The sequence below is a fragment of the Periophthalmus magnuspinnatus genome, chromosome 11, assembly GCF_009829125.3.
Source record: "Periophthalmus magnuspinnatus isolate fPerMag1 chromosome 11, fPerMag1.2.pri, whole genome shotgun sequence".
In the NCBI taxonomy this organism is placed as follows: Eukaryota; Metazoa; Chordata; class Actinopteri; order Gobiiformes; family Gobiidae; genus Periophthalmus; species Periophthalmus magnuspinnatus.
This window is the reverse complement of record NC_047136.2, coordinates 22,999,184-23,019,726: the sequence shown is the minus strand read 5'-3', so window position 1 is coordinate 23,019,726 and position 20,543 is coordinate 22,999,184. Positions and strand designations below refer to the sequence as shown.

The following is a 20,543-nucleotide window of genomic DNA, read 5'->3' as shown; positions in this document are numbered from 1 at the left end:
TAGCCTTGTGTGAATTTTCATTTTAAGGGTGCGTTCAAACATCAAACTGGGACTAAACTAGGACTAAACCTGAACAACAGCAGAACTTAACCAGGACTAGAACAGGACCAAAAGTCTACATCACGACTAAACTGGGCTCTAATCAGGACCAAAGCCAGACTAGTGCGAGTAACGTAGTTATTGTGTAGATGTGTTGCATAAATCATTTCATTTTATCTTGTGCTTATCTGTCTGCTAGGTAGGAGCAGCGGCTCTACTCCAAGCTCTTTACACCCTCTATTTCAAAGGGAGCACCCAGTCTAGTACACTAATATTAACAGTTGTTTATCTCACTTTATTCATTCTGGAAATTGACACAGCAAATCTCGTCTTTCTACTCATATCTTCACCATCCCTCCTCTGAACAGGTCCAGACTGTCTCAGTCTGAGCTTTTTCTGAATCACCGGAGCAGATAGATAAAGTACTGTAAAGTACTACTGTTGTTGAGATATTTAAATCACACTATACTGATTATCACCTTTACTTGTTTGTTGCTGATTTTCAATCATGTCCATCTCTCCCTCCCTCTCTTTCTCCCTCCCATTCTCCTCCCTTTTCTCTCTCCCCCTTTTCCTCCCACCTTCCTACATCCCTCTCACTCCCTCTCACTCTTCACTCTCCCTCTTTCTCTCCACTATATCTCTTTTTCTCCTCCCTTCATCTGTTTCTCCCTCTCTCCCTCTACTTCTACCTCCTCTCTTTCCTTCTCTCCCACCCCTTTTCTTCCCTTTTCTGTCTGCCCCCTCTCTCCCCTTTCCTCACCTTCCTACATCCCTCTCACTCTCCCCCCACCCCTCCCACACTCTTTTTCCTCTCTCCCCTTTGTCTCTCTTTCTCCTCCCTTCATCTGTCCCTCCTGCCTCTCTCCCACTTCCTCCACTCATCTCTCTCTTTCCCTCTCTCCCTTCTTCCCCCCTCTCACTTTCTCTCCCTCCCCCGCATCTCTCACTTTCTCCCTTCCCTCTCTTTTCTTTCTATCTCCCTCTTCCTACTCCTTCATCTGGCTCTCTCTTTCCCTTTCCCTCAGCCATCTTCTCTACCTCCTCTTCTCCCCCCTCCTCTGGCTCCCTCTCTTTCCCTCCTCTCCCTCTCTTTTCCTCCTCTTCTTCTTTTTCCCTCCTCTCCGTCTCTCCTCTCCCTCTCTCTTCCTCCTCTCTCTCTCTTCTTCCTTTCTGTCTCTCTCCTCTCCCTCTCTCCCCCTCCTCTCCCTCTCTTCCTCCTCTCCGTCTCTGTTCCTTCTCTTCCTCTCTCTCGCTCCTCTTCGTCTCTCCTCTCCCTCTCTCTTCCTCCTCTTCCTCTCTCTTTCCCTCCTCTCCCTCCTCTCCCTCTCCTCTCCCCTTCCTCTCTGTACCAGTGCTGATGTGATGGTTAAATCTATTCCTGTGCACTGTCTCTATTCCTCCTCTCCCTCCTCTCCTCTTCCTCTCTTCCTCCTCTCATCTTCCTCTCTCTTCCTTCTCTCTGTACCAGTGCTGATGAGCTGGTTAAATCTCTTCCCCTCCTCTCTTCCTCCTCTCCTCTTTCTTCCTCTCCCTCTCTGTCCCTCCCTCTCTTCTTTTCTACGGGTGCTGTTGGTTACCTCTGTTCCAGTGCACTGTCTCTCTCCCTCTCTCCCTCCTCTCTTCCTCTCTGTACTCGGTGCTGTTGGTTCCCTCTGTTCCAGCGCACTGTCTCTATTCCTCCTCTCCTCCTCTTCCTCTCTGTACTCAGTGCTGTTGGTTCCCTCTGTTCCAGCGCACTATTTCTATTCCTCCTCTCCCTCCTCTCCTCCTCTCCTCCTCTTCCTCTCTACTCAGTGCTGTTGGTTCCCTCTGTTCCAGCGCACTGTCTCTCTTCCTCCTCTCCTCCTCTTCCTCTCTGTACTCAGTGCTGTTGGTTCCCTCTGTTCCAGCACACTATCTCTATTCCTCCTCTCCCTCCTCTCCTCTCCTCCTTTTCCTCTCTACTCAGTGCTGTTGGTTCCCTCTGTTCCAGTGCACTGTCTCTATTCCTCCTCTCCCTCCTCTCCTTCTCTTCCTCTCTGTACTCGGTGCTGTTGGTTCCCTCTGTTCCAGCGCACTGTCTCTCTCCCTCCTCTCCTCCTCTCCTCCTCTCCTCCTCTTCCTCTCTGTACTCGGTGCTGTTGGTTCCCTCTGTTCCAGCGCATTGTCTCTCTCCCTCTCTCCCTCCTCTCCCTCCTCTCCTCCTCTCCTCCTCTTCCTCTCTGTACTCGGTGCTGTTGGTTCCCTCTGTTCCAGTGCATTGTCTCTCTCCCTCTCTCCCTCCTCTCCCTCCTCTCCTCCTCTCCTCCTCTTCCTCTCTGTACTCGGTGCTGTTGGTTCCCTCTGTTCCAGCGCACTGTCTCTTTAAGGCCGCTTCATCCAGTGCGTCCGTTCGGTCCAATGCGCTGATAGAGCCTCATTACCGGAGCAGAGGTTTATTAACGAGCAGCGGTGACAGTGAGCGCACACGGAGAACACCATCGCGCATTTTATCGCGTAATTTTACATTCAGGGACGCACGGAAATAATGAAAACATCGTGAAAATGTGCTGCGAGCAGTTGGATTAAAACTCACCTTTCAAATCCAGCAAAAACGGGGGCATTTCTGGATCACACCGATATCTATTCAGTTTAGAGCGAAGAGAGCAGGCATGTCGTCGGAAAAACACGGTAAGTTCACGGTAAATTTGACACGTTTTTGTGCGTAATTGGCGGTACATTCACGCGCGGTTCATTGCGACGTGAGGCTCTTTTTTTTTTTTTTTTTTTTTTTTTAAATCTGGTTGTCAACATCTAGGTCTCCTTTTTCTCAACGTGATTTTTCAGTAACCGCTGTGTGTGGGAGCATCTAATTAAAACACGTCTTACCATATCCCTGTAGCCATAGAATAGACTTTTACGCACGCTATTAAAGAGACGGATCTAGGATTTGTGTAACTACATGTTATTAGATGTAATACTTGGTTTAATTTGAGCTTTTCTGACCATATAAAGCCTTGAGCGGTGATGAGCGGTGATGAGCGCAGGCCTACATCATACATTATAGTGTGGGTGTCCTTGCGCAGGAAGTAAGGAGACTATTTTTGTCAAAGGGAACGTTTTCATAAACCTTATAGGGGGGAAAAACTGTTAACCAGTGCTAAATGTAACTCCTTTACATTTGAATATTCAGAAAACACTAAATCATGAGCAATTTTGAGAAGTTAAAGGCACAAATAACAGAAACATTTTAACCAGAAAACCTGTGTACCCATGTGTGTTAAGCTATTCCACCATATTGGCAAAGAAAATATACCTTTATGCTGGCCTTTTAGCTGACTAAATGGCAAATGGCATTGTTAACAACTTTGTAGTAGCCATGGAGACAAGCAGATGACAGGAGTAGGCCACGTTACAGGTCAGATCTGTGGGGAGGTGACCTGCTCAATGTAACAGTGTAAGTTTTCAATGTATTTTCTGTAATAAAAACACAGAATAATTGAAAAAAAAGCAACGTAGTTTAATGCCATACTGTAATATAGTCCAGGCAATAGAATAGCGTCTCCATGACAATTAAAACAAATGTTGACTAATACAAATGGTTAATATTTGAACTATTGTAAGTTAATCATCTTGTCTGTTATGGTCACTCTTCCCTGCACAGTAAATTTCTTTTCTATTTGTGCTAATCTAATCTAATCTCCATGGTAGCAGACCTCTACCATCTGGAAAGTTACATAGGGCATCTTTAAGCACTACCATACATTGACACATTTTGCTCGTTACAGTTTATGGGTGCGTTTGCATAGTGAAAGTCAGAAAGACTGCGCAGTAACGACACAAGAAGAACGTTTTTGTGTTATATTTGGTCTGTTGGCCTAAATGTTCTCTTGCTGCTGTAGTTTTTTGGGGTTTTTTTTTGTTACGGACGCATGTGTTCACTTCGTGGTTCACTCTATCTCCTGGGAAAATCTCTGTGTTCTGTTCTTGTGTGGACACTAAAACACGGCGTCCTCTGGGATTCTCCTGTCTCTCTCTGTTTCATTTGCACTGGACTGAGACACCATTTGGGCTATTTTGCTTCATGATTGTGTTTTATGAGCAAAATACACCTTTTTTCATTTGAAGAGCTTTTAGTCATGCTATAGCTGTTTCCTCTCTCCATTTACTCACCTGACGTTGTATTTTTGAGTGATTTGTGCATGTTTGAGCAATCTTTAATGGCTATTTTGCTGATCAACTCAACTGTTTTCACTGCCGCCAGTACACACCCACTGCTCTGTACTTACTTCCTTCTCCAGTTTTATTTTCTTAATTGATGATGCACATAGGATTCAGCAGTGTCACGTGGTCATTTTGGTACAAGTGAAAGGGGCCAACAACTTCTCAGCTCTGACTAACATGGAAATCAGTGCACCTGTTTCTTTTATTAAGTCGTTTTAGATTAATATTGCGATTGAAAATGTCCAAATTATAACCCAATGATCCACAGTGTCATAGATTATACCTATATAGCAGCCGCAAGCGCAATATGTCTGCGTTAAAGTCTCCAATTGAACAGTTTATAATCACTCATTCACATATGGAGCGAATCTTGGAGACTTTAGAGGAAGAAATTTCAATTATTTTGTGTGTTATACGGTGGCTGCATCTCTGCCTCCTCTTTCTTCATAACCCGTATTATTAAATCTTTGAAATTTGAGGGGAAAAAATAGTGTTAGTGCCATAGTTTTGACCCTATTCAAATCAATTTATGTTAATGTCCCAAAATCACAACATCGCAGGGCTGCACAAAATGGCTGCTTTAACCCACAAAAGAAAATCAAACAATGAGATTGGTCAATAAAAGACTTGAGCAGATTAACAAACAGGAAAAAAGCAAATGTATAAGCGTCCCAGAGCGCCCCCTGTCTTCACCTCCCCCATACTCTCTCATACAGTGATTTTCTGTCAGTCCCTGTCTGTGTGTCTCCTCCTTCAGTCTCTGGTGCGTTCGCTGCTCGTCACAGTTTCAGATGTTACGTAAAGTCACTCCCTCCAGCACCCGTGTCATCACTCATCACTGCTCCCTCACTCACTTCCTGTTTCCTCTTTTTTTCCATCCTCCATCTCTTAGTTTCTCCTTTCCGTCTCCTGTATTTCCTTACTGACCTCATGTTCCCACCTCTTCTCTCTTATATCTTTCTCACGCAATTCCTCCCTCTAGTTCCCTTACTCTTTTCTCTTTTTCTGCCTCGCTCTTCCTCTCTTCCTCTCCTCCTTCTCCTTCTTCCATCCTTGCTTCTGTTTCCTTCCCTAGTTTTCCTCTCCTCCTTGTCTCCTTCTCTCCCCCTCTACTTTTTGCTCTTCTACCTTGTCTCTCCTATTTCCAATTTCACGTCCTCTCTCCTTGCCTCACTTCTTTTCTTCCTCCTCACGTCATGTCCTCTGTTCCTCTACCTCTCCTTTCCTCCCTCACTCTCTACATTTTTCTTGTCCCCTTCCTCTCTCTCCTTTTCACACTTCCTTCTCCCTTACCTCCTCTTCTTCTCTCTCCTCCTCACCCGGTTCCTGTTTTCTAGCCTCTTTCCCTCTATCACCACTTTTACTCTCTTCCTCCTCTTTCTCTCTTCTTCCTATTTCCTCCTTGCGTCCTCCCTGCTTCCTGTCCTTTCTCCCTCACTGCCTCCTTCACTCTGTCTCTTCCTCGCTCACTTCCTTCTCTACCTCCTGTTCTACATTGTTCTCATCCCCACTTCCCTCGTTCCACCTTGCTTTACCTCCTCCTTCCTTTCCTCCTTTTTCCCATCTCTCCTTTCCTCCCCAATTCCTACCTCACCTTTTTGATTCTTTTCTCCTCCATTCCCTCTTTTCCACTGTCCCCCTCTCTTTCTATCTCCTCTTCCTCCCTCACTTTTTGTCTCTCTCTTTACCTATCTCCTTTCCTTTCTCACCCCTCTTTTCTCCTTTCCTCCCCCTTCTTTCTCTCTGCCTCTTTTTCTCTCTCCCTCCCTCCCTCCCTCCCTCACTCCCTCACTCCCTCTCTCCTCTTTATAAATGTATCCTTGTCGTGTCCCGCTGTAAAAACACGACACTCCATTGCTCATCCTTTGTTTCAAACTGAGACACAGATCTGCAGATGTCCAGTCAGTGTGGGACAGGACGAGGCCAAAGGACACTCGATAAAAACACTCACTGATCTCGGAACAAAACTCAAGAGACGATGGAGATATCGACAGAAGCCGTTACGTTTTAAAGCAGACCTCGTTATAATCTATGACACCTGTGGATCATTATGTTGTAATTTGGACATTTTAAATCACAATATTCCTATAAAATGACGCTGATGGATAGCTATGGATCATGCCAATAAAAAAAAAAATGGAGTTGGTCCTGTCTGTAGTTTTCATTTGTACCACAATGGCTACGCAACACGGACGAATCCTACGAGTTTCAACGATTAAGAAAATGAAAGAGGAGAATGAAGTACAGAGCAGTGGACGTGTATCGGGGCAGAGGAAACAGGGACTGAGTTATATGTGTTGATATGGTGTCTTGAAAATGAACAATTACAGATTGTTAAACGTGAGAAAGAGAGAGAAAGAGAGTGGGGGGAGGAGAGTGTGTGTGTGAGAGAGAATGTAAGAGAGAGAGAGAAAGAAGGGGGAGAGAATTTGAGAGAGAGAGAAAACAAAGGGAGGGAGAGAGAAAGAAGACAAGGAGATACAGAGCATGAGAGAGGGAGAAAGAGTGGGGGGAGGAGAATGTGTGAGAGAGAGAGAAAGAAGGGAGAAAGACCTTGAGAGACAAAATGAAGGGAGGGAGAGAGAACGAGGACAAGGAGATAGAGAGCATAAGAGAGAGAGAAGGGAAAGAGAGTGGCGGGAGGAGAATGTGTGAGAGAGAGAACTTGAGCGAGAGAGAAAACAAAGGGAGGGAGAGAGAAAGAAGACAAGGTGATAGAGAGCATGAGAGAGAGAGAAGGGAAGGAGAGAGAAAGGGGAGAAAGAGAGAAAGCAAAGAGAAAACATACCTGGATAATAGGTCTGCTAAGAAAGAGATAAATTGGACTATGTTTGTTTTGTTTATTTTTTTTTTTATTTCTTTCATTCTCTTCTTATTTTGCACTGCTGTTTTATAATTGTACATGCGTTTAATCACATTTTAAGTGATGGACCCCAGGAGGAGTTGCTACCATGGCAACTAATGGGGATTCGTACAAATAAATAAACAAAAGCTACCAACAGCAACAACCAATAATATCACGGTGAAGATGTCTCAAACAGATAAATGCACAGACCCCCCCTCCCCTTTATATACATGACCTCCTCTCTCTGTCATCGTTCTCCCTCCGTCATTAACAGAACTGTTCAGAGGAGCCAGAACAAAGAGGTTTTCTTGTTTTGAACCTGTCACTCTGCGTCATGACGAGGCAGAGCTGACGGACGCTTAATACATTATTTTTCCTGTGGATGTTTTTCAAGTGCCCTGGTCTGTGTCATTCTGTTCCTTTTCTGGATGACAAGCTCCAGACTTTCCCTTCATCCCTTCTATTCTCTCTATCCACTCCATTCTCTCTTTCACTCACCCCTTTTTCTCCCCATCTTTCTTTCTTCCTTTGTGTCTCTCAGTCTTTTTCTTAATCTGAGTCTCTGCATCTGAATGCTTTCTTTCTTTCTCCTTCCCTCTCTTTCCCTTGGCCTCTCCTTCTCTCTCCCCTGTCCTTCCCCTCTCTCTGTGTCTCAGGTTCCCTCTCGCCCTCCCTTCTTTCTCTCTCTTTTATGTTCTCTCCTTTCTTTCTCTCTCTCACACGCATCCTTTTTCTCCCTCTCTTCTGTCTCCCTCTCTCTCCTTCCCTTCTTTCTCATTCTCTCTCATACTGTCTCACTCTCTCCTTTTCTCTCTCTCACTCTCCCTCCCACCGACCCTTCTCTCTCTCTCCCTCCCTCCCGTCTTTCCCCCTCCCTCCCCATCCTGTCTCACTCCCTCCCTTCTCCCCCCCCCTCTCTCTCTCTCTCTCTCTCCCTCTTCATCCCCCCCTCACATTCTCCCTCTCCCTCCCTTCTTTCACTTTCTCTCTCTCTCAACCCCCGTCTCTCTCTCCCTTCTGCCCCCTTTTTCTTTCTTCGTCTCATATTCTCTTTCCCCGGAATCCCTTCTCTCTCTTCCCCCTTCTCCCTTCCTTCTTTCTCTCTCTCTCTCTCTCTCTCTCTCTCTCTCTCTCTCTCTGTCTCTCACACACACACACACTTACCCTCTCTCTTCCTCTCTCCCTCCCGCTTTTTCTCTCTCTGTGTAACGTTCTCTCTCCCCCTCCTTCCCTTCTCCCTTTCTCCCCTCCTCTCTCTCCACCTCCCTCCTTTCTCTCTTTCCCCCTCCTCTCTTTGCCTCACATTCTTTCTCCCCCCCTCTCCCTTCTGTCTTTCCCCCCCTCTGTCTCATGTTCTCTCTGCCTTTCCCTTCTCTCTTTCTCTCCTCCTCTCTCTCCCCATCCCTCCCTTCTCTCTTTCCCCCCTCCCTCTCTCTCTCCCTCTCTCATATCTGCTCCTGTGGTGTTGTTTGTTTGTTGTTTGCTTAATTGAATTTAAATCCAGTTTGTTTATCCGTGTGAAGGTGTCAGTGCTGGTTATAACACATCCACACAACAGTAATTCATTTAATGCAGAGAATACATTCATCAGAACAAATGGACATTACAAAAGTGACACTGCGCAATCGATTAGTTTGTCATTTCATAATATGCACAACAATAAAACCTCTATGGGCCGATGGGAGAAGACAGAGACAAAAGTAGACACATGCAGCTTTGTCGCCCTTAGCAACTACACACCAAAAATATCATTAAGCATAAGGAAGATGGTAATCCAAAATCTAAGTAAACAGTTTAACCAGTCAAATTTTTTTGTATGAGATATGACAGTGGGCGAGAGAACAAAGGGAGAGAGAGAGAAAGAAGGGAAGTAGATGGAGAACGTGAAAGAGAGAGATAGGAGAAAGAGGGACAGAGACTGCGAGAAAGAGAGGGAGAAAAACTGGTAAGAAAGTGCCAAGTTGGAGCTAAGTTTGTTTTGTTTATTCTTTTTATTTGCTTTTATACTATTCTTATTTTGTACTGCTGTTTTATAATTGTATGTATATTTAATAGTATGTAGTATTAAGTGATGGATCCTAACTAATTCATGCAAACAAATAAACAAAGAACAGCAACAACCAATATCATTTCTGTAAATCTGGACAAAGTTTCTGCCTCATCTCTGTTCATTCCCAAATGTTTGTCCAGTTCATAGATTTAAATTTTCTCTTGCTATGGATCTGACCTGGACGACTGAGGGATTTCACAAAAACTCGCAGATATTTCTTATCGTTTGTTTTTGCACTGACAATGTACTACAGTATAAACAGTGTGCATTAGCGGCTATGGTCACTCAATATGGCTGATTGACCCAGGTGTTTAAACTCTACAGGTGGGTCATTGCACTTAGGCTACTATCCCTCCACTAACCTCGCTCTCTCTTCTCTCAGGTCTGGATGATGCGGGTCGTCAGTCCATGCAGCCGCCCCCGTACCTGCCCGGTCCGGACCCCAACATGGCCGTCACTGCAGGTGGGGGCCCTCAGGGTGTACAGCCCGGGTACCCCGCTCCTCCAGCCCCTCCTCCCGGGACAGAGGGCTACCTGCAGGAGACCCAGTTCCACTGCGCCCCTCCGCCTCCACAGGGTTACACGGTCCAAACGCAGGGGCCAGGGGGGGCCATGACACACCCGCCTGTGGGGTACATACACCCGGGATACCAACTCCAGCTGCAGCCCTGCACCGCCTACGTCCCTGTCTATCCAATGGCATCGGTGAGGCAATGAAGACACTGTAATGAGTTAATAGGTTCAGTCGGGCAAATTTTGCATTCATTTTTCTAATTAAAAGCTGTATTAAAAGTAGGGCTGAAAATCTAATTACAATGTTCCAGAGAAACTAATTTCAATCACAATGTTTCAGAGAAACACTGTAATTGCAGTTAGATTTGTGATGTTTTAATAACAGGATTCTGTTCAAGACATTCATCAAAACAAAAGCTCAAAGTTCACATTTTGAACACATCCAGTAGAATTGACAAAAAGACTGAGATATGAAGTCACAAACTAATACATGTATCACATTTCAGACCATGTTTGTACAGATCCAAACTACAATGTTAATCGATTGTATGTAGAACAAGACCCCATGGAGACACAGGGAGGGCAAAAACTGCTAAACTACAGGGTTAGCAGTTTTTTTTATGGAGAATAAGACCCCATGGAGACATAGTTCCTCCAGCGTGTCCTGGGTTTTGAGGTCATTTGAAAGCATGTTGTGGTAATTAATGATGAAAAGACCTAAACGTTATTTAAATTCTCTTTCTTAAACTTGACAACCTGCTAAGATACTCAAACATTTCCCAGAATTTGGGGCTCTTAATGTGTTTTTGGACTTGAAGCAGTTGATAGAGAATAGTGGGTTATCTCCTCAGACTGTCTGCTAGCGGCGCCTCTATGTCCTTCCTTTGTTTCTTTGGGCGTCTGTCGATGTCCAGTTTCTTCCATTAACTTTGGTTTGTCCTTGATTGAGAATGGACCACTCTAAAGACCACAATCAATAATGCCTCTATTTCACCCCCAAATCTGTCACTTTACTCAAGGAGTCCACAGAGTAGACTGAGAGTTGAATGTGCTGGAATCAGTGAGACGTGTCTGTGATAACTGTGTTTGTATGAAACCTTTCTTTTGCACGTTCTGCCTGTGTATGTTTCCACTATGACTACAACATATTTGACTTTTACAACTTGTATTGGGGGTGGGTTCATGTGGGGATTTTTAAATGCAGGACACACATGAAGATTACTCAATAATCACTCAGGATGAGGATGACGCAGAGAAAAGATTGTTAAAAGTCGATTGAAGAACATGTCTGCTTTATATTACCTCATTTCTCTGCTTAACGTCGACTCGTTCTTTGATGCATGAAATCTTGTCATCCTCAAAAAAACATTCAACTGTCTTTTCTCTTTCCCTCATCTTTCACTTTCTGTCACTCTCTCTCCCTCTCTCTTTATCTAAAATTTTTTCTCTCTATCGCTTTCTCATTTCTCCCTCTATCTCTCTCTTCCCCTCTTGCTTTCTCCCTCCCTCTTTCTTTCTTTCTTTCTTTCTTTCTTTCTTTCTTTCTTTCTTTCTTTCTTTCTTTCTCTCTCTCTCTCTCTCTGTCTCTCTCTACCTCTGTCTCCCTCCCTCCCTCCCTCCCTCTCTCTCTCTGTCTCTCTCCGTCTCCCCCTCTCTCCCTCCCTCTCTCTCTCTGTGGTGCGTTCAGGGTCAGCCGTACATGCCGGGCACAGCAGGTCACCCTGGTATTCCCCCCGCTCAGATCCACCCCATGCAGATGCCCCCCAGTATCACTCTGATGGACCGCAGACCTCCTCACGACTACCTGCCCATCGCCGTCCTCACCACCGTCTGCTGCTTCTGGCCCACGGGAATCATCGCAATCATCAAAGCCGTGCAGGTGAGAGCTATATAGTCCTGATTTAGTTCTGGTTTAGTCCTGGTTTAGTCCTGGTTTAGTCTTGGTTTAGTCCAGGGTTGGTCTTGGTTTAGTTCTAGATTAGTCTTAAATCTTGGTTAAGCTCTTGGTTAGTCCACGTTCTAGAGCGGTGGGTCCTTTTTGGTTTAATTTCATCTTGTGTTGTAAGGCTACAGTCCTGGTTTAGTACAGGGTTAGTCCTGAGTTCTGGTTTGGTCTTGGTTAAGTTCTTGGTTAGTCCACGTTGTTGCCTGGTGCAGTTCTTTTTGGATTAATTTGTTGTAGCGTTGACTGGTTAGAAAGTTTATTCCTGGTTTATTCCTGGTTTAGTCCTGGTTTAGTTCTGGTTTAGTCCTGGTTTAGTCCTGATTTAGTTCTGGTTTAGTCCTGGTTTAGTTGTGGTTTAGTCCTGGTTTAGTCCTGGTTTAGTTGTAGTTTAGTTCTGGTTTAGTCCTGGTTTAGTTCTGGTTTAGTCCTGGTTTAACCCTGGTTTAGTCCTGGCTTAGTTCTGGTTTAGTCCTGGTTTAGTCCTGGTTTAGTCCTGGTTTTGTTCTGGCTTAGTCTTGGTTTAGTTCTGGTTTAGTCCAGGTTTAGTTCTGGTTTAGTCCTGGTTTAGTCCAGGTTTAGTCCAGGTTTTGTTCTGGCTTAGTCTTGGTTTAGTCCTGGTTTAGTCTTTGTTTAGTCCTGGTTTAGTCCTGGTTTAGTCCTGGTTTAGTTGTGGTTTAGTCCTGGTTTAGTCCTGGTTTAGTTGTGGTTTAGTTCTGGTTTAGTCCTGGTTTAGTCCTGGTTTAGTCCTGGTTTAACCCTGGTTTAGTCCTGGCTTAGTCCTGGTTTAGTCCTGGTTTAGTCCTGGTTTAGCCCTGGTTTTGTTCTGGCTTAGTCTTGGTTTAGTCCTGGTTTAGTCCTGGTTTAGTCCTGGTTTAGTCCTGGTTTAGTCTTGGTTTAGTCTTGGTTGTGTTCTGTTTTGTGGTTTAGTTTAAAACCCAGTAACAATTTTTGACCAAAATGTTGCATTAGTACAGATAAAACGTATAAACTGCTCTGGAGGTCAAAATAAGTCCGCTTTAAGCATTTTATTGATAACCAAGCAGTTCTCAGTTGGCATGCTAGTTGTTGTCAGCATTATGGTGACTGTAAAACTCCGCTCTGGCCTCTGAAAGTTGTGAAAAGTGCTTTTAAACTAATTGGTTTGAATGATTGTATGACGTAAGTGAGGAACAACTTTGGACCACTGCAAACTGTTTAAAATGAGGGTTCTGTTTTAAAAGTTAAAATCAAAATCAGGTAAAGACAATTTGGATGTTCTCCGTCATTGCGAGATCCACGATCCAGCTTTTTCACTTCAATATTTTAACCGATACCAGTGTAGTAACGGAGAATGACACTTATTTCCTTAAAACACAGTGGACTTACTACACAAGAGATACAATTGTGTTATGTAACTGTTATTTATACTTCAAATCATTACTGACCAGCTGCGTATGAATAAAAGTCCAAACATTATGGGACATTGTAGACCAAAATCTGTCTGTAAATAGTCTAATTACATCAAATTAAAGGCTCAACCAGGATAATGACAACACAAATCATGAAACCGATACTCGATCCAGCTATTTTTCTGGTACTGGTATCGAATATCAGCTATTGGCACTGATATTCGATACCAGTTTTGATATCATGACACTACGACCACCATATTGGGTCAGTGAAGAACTAAATTATTCTTTTAATCTGTACCTGTGTTCATAAGCGATTTTCACAACTAGCATGCTAACATTGCACTTCCTGATTCTTGGACATTAAAGCGCTTTATAATTCCTTTCAGACAGTACACTGCGGACTTCTATCTGATGATTCTCATGCTGTAGTATAGTGTAGACTTATGGATTGTCTCAAATATAATTAGATCCGAATCATAAACACAAAAAGTCTGCCGCGTTTGGAGAATATATAAAGTTACTGATTGAAGCTGATTTTTGTGTCTTGCGTCTGCTGCTGGTACCATCCATCTTCAAATCACTTCTGATCAAATGTGCCCAGATCCTCTTTGCATCCCTTTGTTTTATATTTTGCTGCTTATCTGTTAACAGCTTTCCAGTTCTGGCGTAGTCCTGGTTGAGTTCTGCTTTGGTCCTAGTTTAGTTCTTTAACACAAGTTCAGTAGTCCAGCTTTTGTCTCGGGTAAGTCTTTTTTAATGTAGACCTGTTTTTTTTCCCTGGTTTAGTCCTGACTTATTTATAAAACTCTTGATTAGTCCTTGCTTATTCGGAAAGTGAAGCTTAGACCTGGTTTTGTCGTGTTTTAAACCTGGTAAAAGTTCTAGTTAAACTCTTTTAGTAAAGCACTGTTTCATATTCATATTTTTAAGACAGTATTTGGTTTGATGATGTTTCAGTAGAAGAGGTTTCCCTGTTTACACAGTCCCCTGGTTTTGTTCAGTATAAAAATGCTTTAATTGCTCTTGCTGTTTTTATTCCAACTGTGGCCGATACATGTGTAAAAATGTCTAGTACTCCCTGAATATCTCATTTAATCTTGGCATTGCCGTGTTTAAAAGCTGCCCATGTGATGAATAAAAATATTACATTGATAGAATAACCTGGTCATGCATTATATTAAGGTCGTCTGCTGACCTCTTTTAACTGACCATCAGTGTTTGTGTACACTGGAGTATGAATATGTGTGTGAATGGGTGAGTGGTTCCTTGATGTTAAGTGATTTGAATGCTTTGAAGGTAGAAAAGCACTACATAAAAAGATAGGTGACTCTTGCTTTATTCGTTAATTTACTATCAAGGACCACGCCACAATATAGAATAAAGATATTTATATAGATATAGAAGAAATAAAGATATTTATTGATGATATGAATAGATGTGGAGGCTGGATAGAGACTCAGGATGGGGGTTGTCTCAGGCGGTTAGCCCAGCCGATTCAGGACCCTCCTCTCTGTGGATGTTGAGGTCTTCGTGCTGAAATTTAAACAAGAGACACAAGAGAGGGTGGAGACAGACTGTGTTGCCAAGATATTCTTGCATAATTAGGGCTTCTGGGTAATTGGAGGTGTGGTTGAGGTGAGCTGTGGTTCACTGGAGAGAAGCAGGAGGAGGTAGAGGCGTGGTCCTGCTACTGAACCTCACTTAATCATATTAACTCCATATTTGTTTGACCAGACAATATTTTCTGTTTCCATGTGCATTATTGGCTGACGAATCCAGAATTATAGCTCTGTATTTTTTATACAGATTGATATTACTTTGGTCCCTGCTTTTTCCGTGGTATCTTGAGACAGAACAAAGTGTAATCAATTTTTTTTTTTTTTCACTGACGCATTTGAAATGAAAGAGTTCATTGGTCACCCATCATTTACAAACGCTTTGATTTTCAGTCTCCAGTTATACGTTTTTTCTTTCTTTTGAAAAGAAATATGCCTCGTGAGCAGGCATATTTATTTAGATACAGACAGACCATGCGTGTCCCTGATTGGCTAATTCACCTGTCAATCAAGTTCATCCGTGACCAGCCTCACGTCTTTGAATTGAAGAAGTGTGTATTCTTCCCAGCCAATACGCATTAGCTTTAATTTTTGACAGTTCTAATTGACAGTTTTCAGGCCCACAAATATGACAAAAATACATCACCATTCTACACTGACCAGTGAATTCACGTCTTCTCCCTGTTTACCTCAGAGTTTTACATCATCTGACCCCACGTCACAGTACCACACTGCGTTACGTAACAGGCCTATTCTCAGTGGAAAGAGCAAATAGATTTTTCCTTTGGCTCTGCTGTGTGGCTCTGAGCTCAGTGAAGCTGACACAAGCACATACTCAGAGGGCATAGAGAGTATAGACAGAGAGTATAGACAGAGTATAGAGAGTATAGACAGAGTATAGAGAGTATAGACAGAGTATAGAGAGTATAGACAGAGTATAGAGAGTATAGACAGAGTATAGAGAGTATAGACAGAGAGTATAGACCAGGGGTGCTCAGACTTTTTCAGTATGTGAGCTACTTTTAAAATGATCATGTCTGAAAGATCTACCACCTAATACAAAAATGTTAAACATATATTTATTTGTAAATGTATTATGAATTCTTACATGTACAGTGCATTTTCATGTACCTTGCACAACGTCATGAGATAATACTGCACAACACAATTGAACTTCTTACATGTTCATAATTACTTGAATGATGATTACTGCTCTGATGACTTGACTGAGTAGAATCAGTGAGGGATGCATAGTTCGGGCAGTAGCTTCTGACAGCCAGGAGTAAAATTGCATTTTTCGTTTGAAAGCGATAACAGAGCTAATCATGTTGATTACGGTTTTGTCTTTTTTTTTTTTTTATAGCCATAAAAATCATGTTAAACGAAGTATCAGAATTTACTGCATTTTTTCACACAACTACTTCTATTTTACACATCCATCCGAATTTTTTCTTTTACGCATCGAATAAATGACTGGGAAAATCCCCGCAGCACCCGCGCTCTCATTCGTCACCTTCGAGGGACAACAGAGGCAGATTACCGTAATGATGGTCAAATATTTAGATAGCCTCATGTCTCCGCTTTGAGACGCCATTTGAATTTACATGAGAGCACAACTGGGCGCGGAGTTACGCTGCTGGAAAGTCCGCAATCGCACTCTATCGGCGACGATAGGATCCGACGCTACAGGGTTAAGTTAACTCGCATATATATATATATATATATATATATATATATATATATATATATATATATATATATATATATATATATATATATATATATATATATATATATATATATATATATATATACCTACCTCCGAGACCTCGACCCAGAGCACACTACCCCCAGACCTCCACCCAGAGGACCCTACCCCTCCCCCATATCCCACACATTTGTTGTTCATTTTATGGTTCATTCATGTTTACTGCTTGAACCTCAACCAAGACATTTACAGGAACATTTTGGCACAAATCTTACAAATTGTTACACATTGACAAAAATATGAGTGAGCAAAGTACACTTACTGTTCTGTTTACAGTTTCACAGGGTTTACATCACCAAAATTCCTGTAATTTGATGTCAGCGTATAATTAAAATCAAATAAAATACATAGAAAGGTATTTAATCAGACACACTGTAATCCAAAAATATGAGCTGAAGGATTAGCCTGTATGAATGAGTGCAGCTGACACATGAGCAGTCCTGCCTGCTTCCAGCGCCGTGGCCTCTTTCACAACGAGGAAACACTGCACTGAAATCAATACGACTTTGTTAAGTAAAAACATACAGAGATCTGCTGGTAAACGATATGCGACTGGTCTCGGCTATTTTTAGACATTTGAATAATTGATGTGTGAATATTCTACAGCCACAGTGCTCCCAAATGGTTTAGCCTAAAATCAAACCCATTATATCCTCAAAAACATGTGTTAACATTACAGCGCAAGTGGAGAGCAGAACAGGTTCATTTGTTTGTGTTCGAAAAGTGGTTTAAAATTGCACATATTTTTTTAATGTGTTAGTGAGTGTTGTCAGACTAGTCCATCTGGGGAACGGGGAATATATGACTGTAAAACTGTTTTTCTTTTTCTAAACCTTGTAGTCATTGTTAAAAGGTCAGTGGTGCACCCTTTGACCCCGGAGCGTGAAATGGGTGTGCAGAGTAGAGAGAGACATTCAGGAAATTGTTGAAGCCTGAAATCAGTCTCTTTATTTTTTACTGCGAGTTGCCTCTCCACAGATCTGACCCTTAACTTAACATTTGAAGACAAGTATGTGGCAGATTCCTCACCAGAAAAAAATTACAGTGTGGCTTTAAAAATAACCCAGAGATCTTAAATTTGTTGTGTTCCTGGATTAAGAGCAGAGTTTGGCTGAAGAAAGCGAAGTTTATAAGTTGAACTAGATGATGTATTGGTACTTAAACAGGTTCTGTAACTCATCCCTCTCCTCCCTTGTCCCAGGTGCGGACGGCCATCGCTCGGGGGGACATGGTTACCGCGGAGATTGCATCGCGTGAAGCTCGTAACTTCTCCTTCATCAGTTTGGCGGTGGGCATTGCCTCCATCGTCCTGTGCACCATCCTCACCGTGGTCGTCATCATCGCGTCCCAGCACCATGACGACGACTGGGAGCCATAGCGACAATAACAGCTAACCCACACAACAATTATAGAAATGAAACGCCGTACGTCTTTAGATAGAAACTGAATATACAGAGGAGTGATCATAGCAATGTCAATGCACTGCTAAGAGTCTTATATATGCAGTCTTTCAAATACAGATATTAACCCAAAACCATAAGGCACGGGATGGTAGATATTTTGATAATTGCTGTGTAAAAGTGCACTATGTAACTTTAAAGGTCTGGGAGTCAGCCACCTGCTTGTCTTGCCTGACCTGAGATGTTCCACTTTATGGCATTAAAGTTTTATTGCTTAAAAATACCTTTAAAACATGCTTCTCCACAGATCTTACCTGTAACTTGGCCTGCTGACACCACCCGGTTGTGTCCATGGATATAGTTTAATGTCATACTATGGAACATTACAGACAAAGCAGAAATGTCTCCATGGGGACAAGCATGTAGCAGAAACGTTACCCTCCACCAGAAAAGTTGCATAGTGCGTCTTTAATTTCAACAGCGTTCGTTTACGTTTATGAGTATTTCATGAACATTATCTTAACACATTCAAAAACCATGAACCAAAACTTGTACTGTATCAACCAGCTGCCTCTCATTTACATCGGCATGAGAAGGTACAATTAGACAGACGGTTTTAGAAATTCTGTTTTCGTATTATAGAAAATCCTAGCAAAATTTGACTTTTATTTCTTTTTAAAAATCTTGTAAAACCATTGCTTAGCTGAAAATTTCTGTTTAATTTCATTTTGAGTTTGGCACATTTTGAGAAATCACCTAAACTACCATTCATCCTTTGCTTATAGACATCAGTGGTGGAAGGTAACGAAGTACAAGTAGTAAAGTACTGTACTTAAGTAATTTTTTTAGGTATCTGTACTTTACTTGTCAATTTTACAGTGGATATTTTTTGCTTGTACTTCACTACATCTGAGAGCAGTATCTGTACTTTCTGCTCCACTACATTTTTGAACTGGACTAAGAAGTTAAAAAGTACTTTTCACATGATTTGAGGGTTATTTTTACCATGTTTGTGGAAACATCCTGACTCAAGTTTACAAGTTCAAGCTTCGGCTTTGAGAAAACAAAAATAAATACACAAAATTCAGAAGAAAAATTTTGAAATGGGTTTGTATTGCTACTTTTGACCAAAATATGTCTCATTTTTAATCAATATCACTACATTTAACACTTTAACAAATTAACAACACTTGTGTGAAATTCTTTTACTTTTTACTTTTAAAGTACATTTTTAAACAGGTACTTTAAATGCTTTTACCTAAGTAGATTTATTTATGTGATACTTTTACTTTTACTTGAAAACTTTTTACCTTTGTATCTGTACGTTTACTTAAGTAACAAAATGTAGTACTTCATCCACCACTGATAGACAAACACATGACAAACTCCAATTAATGTGTGTCGATAATTAGACTAAATAAATCCACTTTTAACAGTATTAAGTCTTATTAATACAGCTGTAATCTGACTTCCATGTTTCTACTAAATTACCTGTTTTAACCAACTACTACACACATACAAAATTAATCAGAAGTGTGTGTGTGTGTGTGTGTATGTGTGTCTGTGTCAATGTGTGTGTCTGTGTCTGTGCGTGTGTGTGTGCGTCTGTGTGTGTGTAAACAGCTGCAGATTACAATGACACAGACAAACTGTGACTGCAGTGGAAGAACAAAGCCTCTCTCATTAAGTATTTATTCTTTTGTTTTATTCATTGGGGCCTTTGCTGTTTGTATCCTCTGAATCAACTTACAGATAAAGTTTTGTAGATTTTAATTAAGGTTTTGAGTTTATTTATTAAAAAAAATATGTGCCATTTACACTGACCAGGTGAAAAACCTCTTTAATATTGCCAAACTGCATAAGAGAGTGTTCCCAGTGAGTTAAAGATACACTATGTAACTTTTCTGATGGAGGGTCCGGCTCCTGCTTTGCCTGGAGAATATTCCAGATAAAGCAATAGCAAACCAAGGAGATGTCAACCGAAAAAGTTATATAGTGTACTTTTCAAATGGCTTGAATTCAGAATATTGATCTCGTTTTGATTTGTTTAGTTTAATTTACAAGCACCACATACTTTTTCTGTCACGTTTATAAGGCGTTAGCTTAAAAGTGAATCTGTATGTAAGAAGATGTATTTGATTTTAAGTCAATTCATCTATTTGTCCATTTTTACATCATCTAGATCAGTGGTTCTTAACCTGGGTTCGATCGAACCCGAGGGGTTTGGTGAGTCAGTGTCAGGGGTTCGGCGGAGGTCAAGACACGCACCGACTCATATGATTCACAGACTGTGAGCGTTTCCAGACGCTGGCCGTGTCCCAGTTTGACAAATGCACCCTTTGATGTGCCTATCGACGTACCTGCCCGACTTAAATGAGCCGTTCGAATGGCATAAAAACATAAAACGACATAAAAACGAAGAAAAGGAACAGACTTTGCTGTGAAAATGACATGAGAGTGGTCAAGGTGAAGCCACGCGTTTCTGAACTGGTCTCTCAAAGGCAACAGAAGAAGTCACACTGATTTGCAGTAAATATTCATTATTATTGTAGCCTGATGGAAATTAGGTGATGGGTGTGTGTTAAAATGTTAAAAATAATAAATAGCATAAATACAATAAGTTCATTATTGGTTTTAGTCTTTGAACACAGTGAAGTTAATGCACGGTTTATGTGCACCAGTAAAACATACATATGTCTTGAATTTGAAAAAATATATATATATAATTTTCAATAAAGAAGGGTTCAGTGAATGTGCATATGAAACCGGTGGGGTTCAGTACCTCCAACAAGGTTAAGAACCACTGATCTAGATACTTCAGTGGTCAGTCCTTAAGGGTTATAATGTTATG

The 20,543-nt window shown here is 41.9% G+C and overlaps 1 protein-coding gene across 1 annotated transcript; it reads left to right on the top strand.

Annotated features, from left to right (window-relative positions):
• The first annotated feature begins 2,442 nt into the window (after positions 1 to 2,442).
• prrt1 (proline-rich transmembrane protein 1) lies at positions 2,443 to 20,103 on the top strand. The gene is made up of 4 exons (XM_033975394.2): positions 2,443 to 2,691; positions 9,502 to 9,824; positions 11,320 to 11,511; positions 17,494 to 20,103. The coding sequence occupies exons 1-4, from the start codon at positions 2,673 to 2,675 to the stop codon at positions 17,668 to 17,670; spliced, it is 711 nt and encodes a 236-aa protein (XP_033831285.1). The 5' UTR covers positions 2,443 to 2,672; the 3' UTR covers positions 17,671 to 20,103.
• The last annotated feature ends 440 nt before the right edge of the window (positions 20,104 to 20,543 follow it).

Coding starts and splice junctions, on each gene's coding strand:
- prrt1 (XM_033975394.2), top strand. Junction 9,825..11,319: donor CTGTCTATCCAATGGCATCG/GTGAGGCAATGA, acceptor TGGTGCGTTCAG/GGTCAGCCGTACATGCCGGG. Junction 11,512..17,493: donor CAATCATCAAAGCCGTGCAG/GTGAGAGCTATA, acceptor CCCTTGTCCCAG/GTGCGGACGGCCATCGCTCG.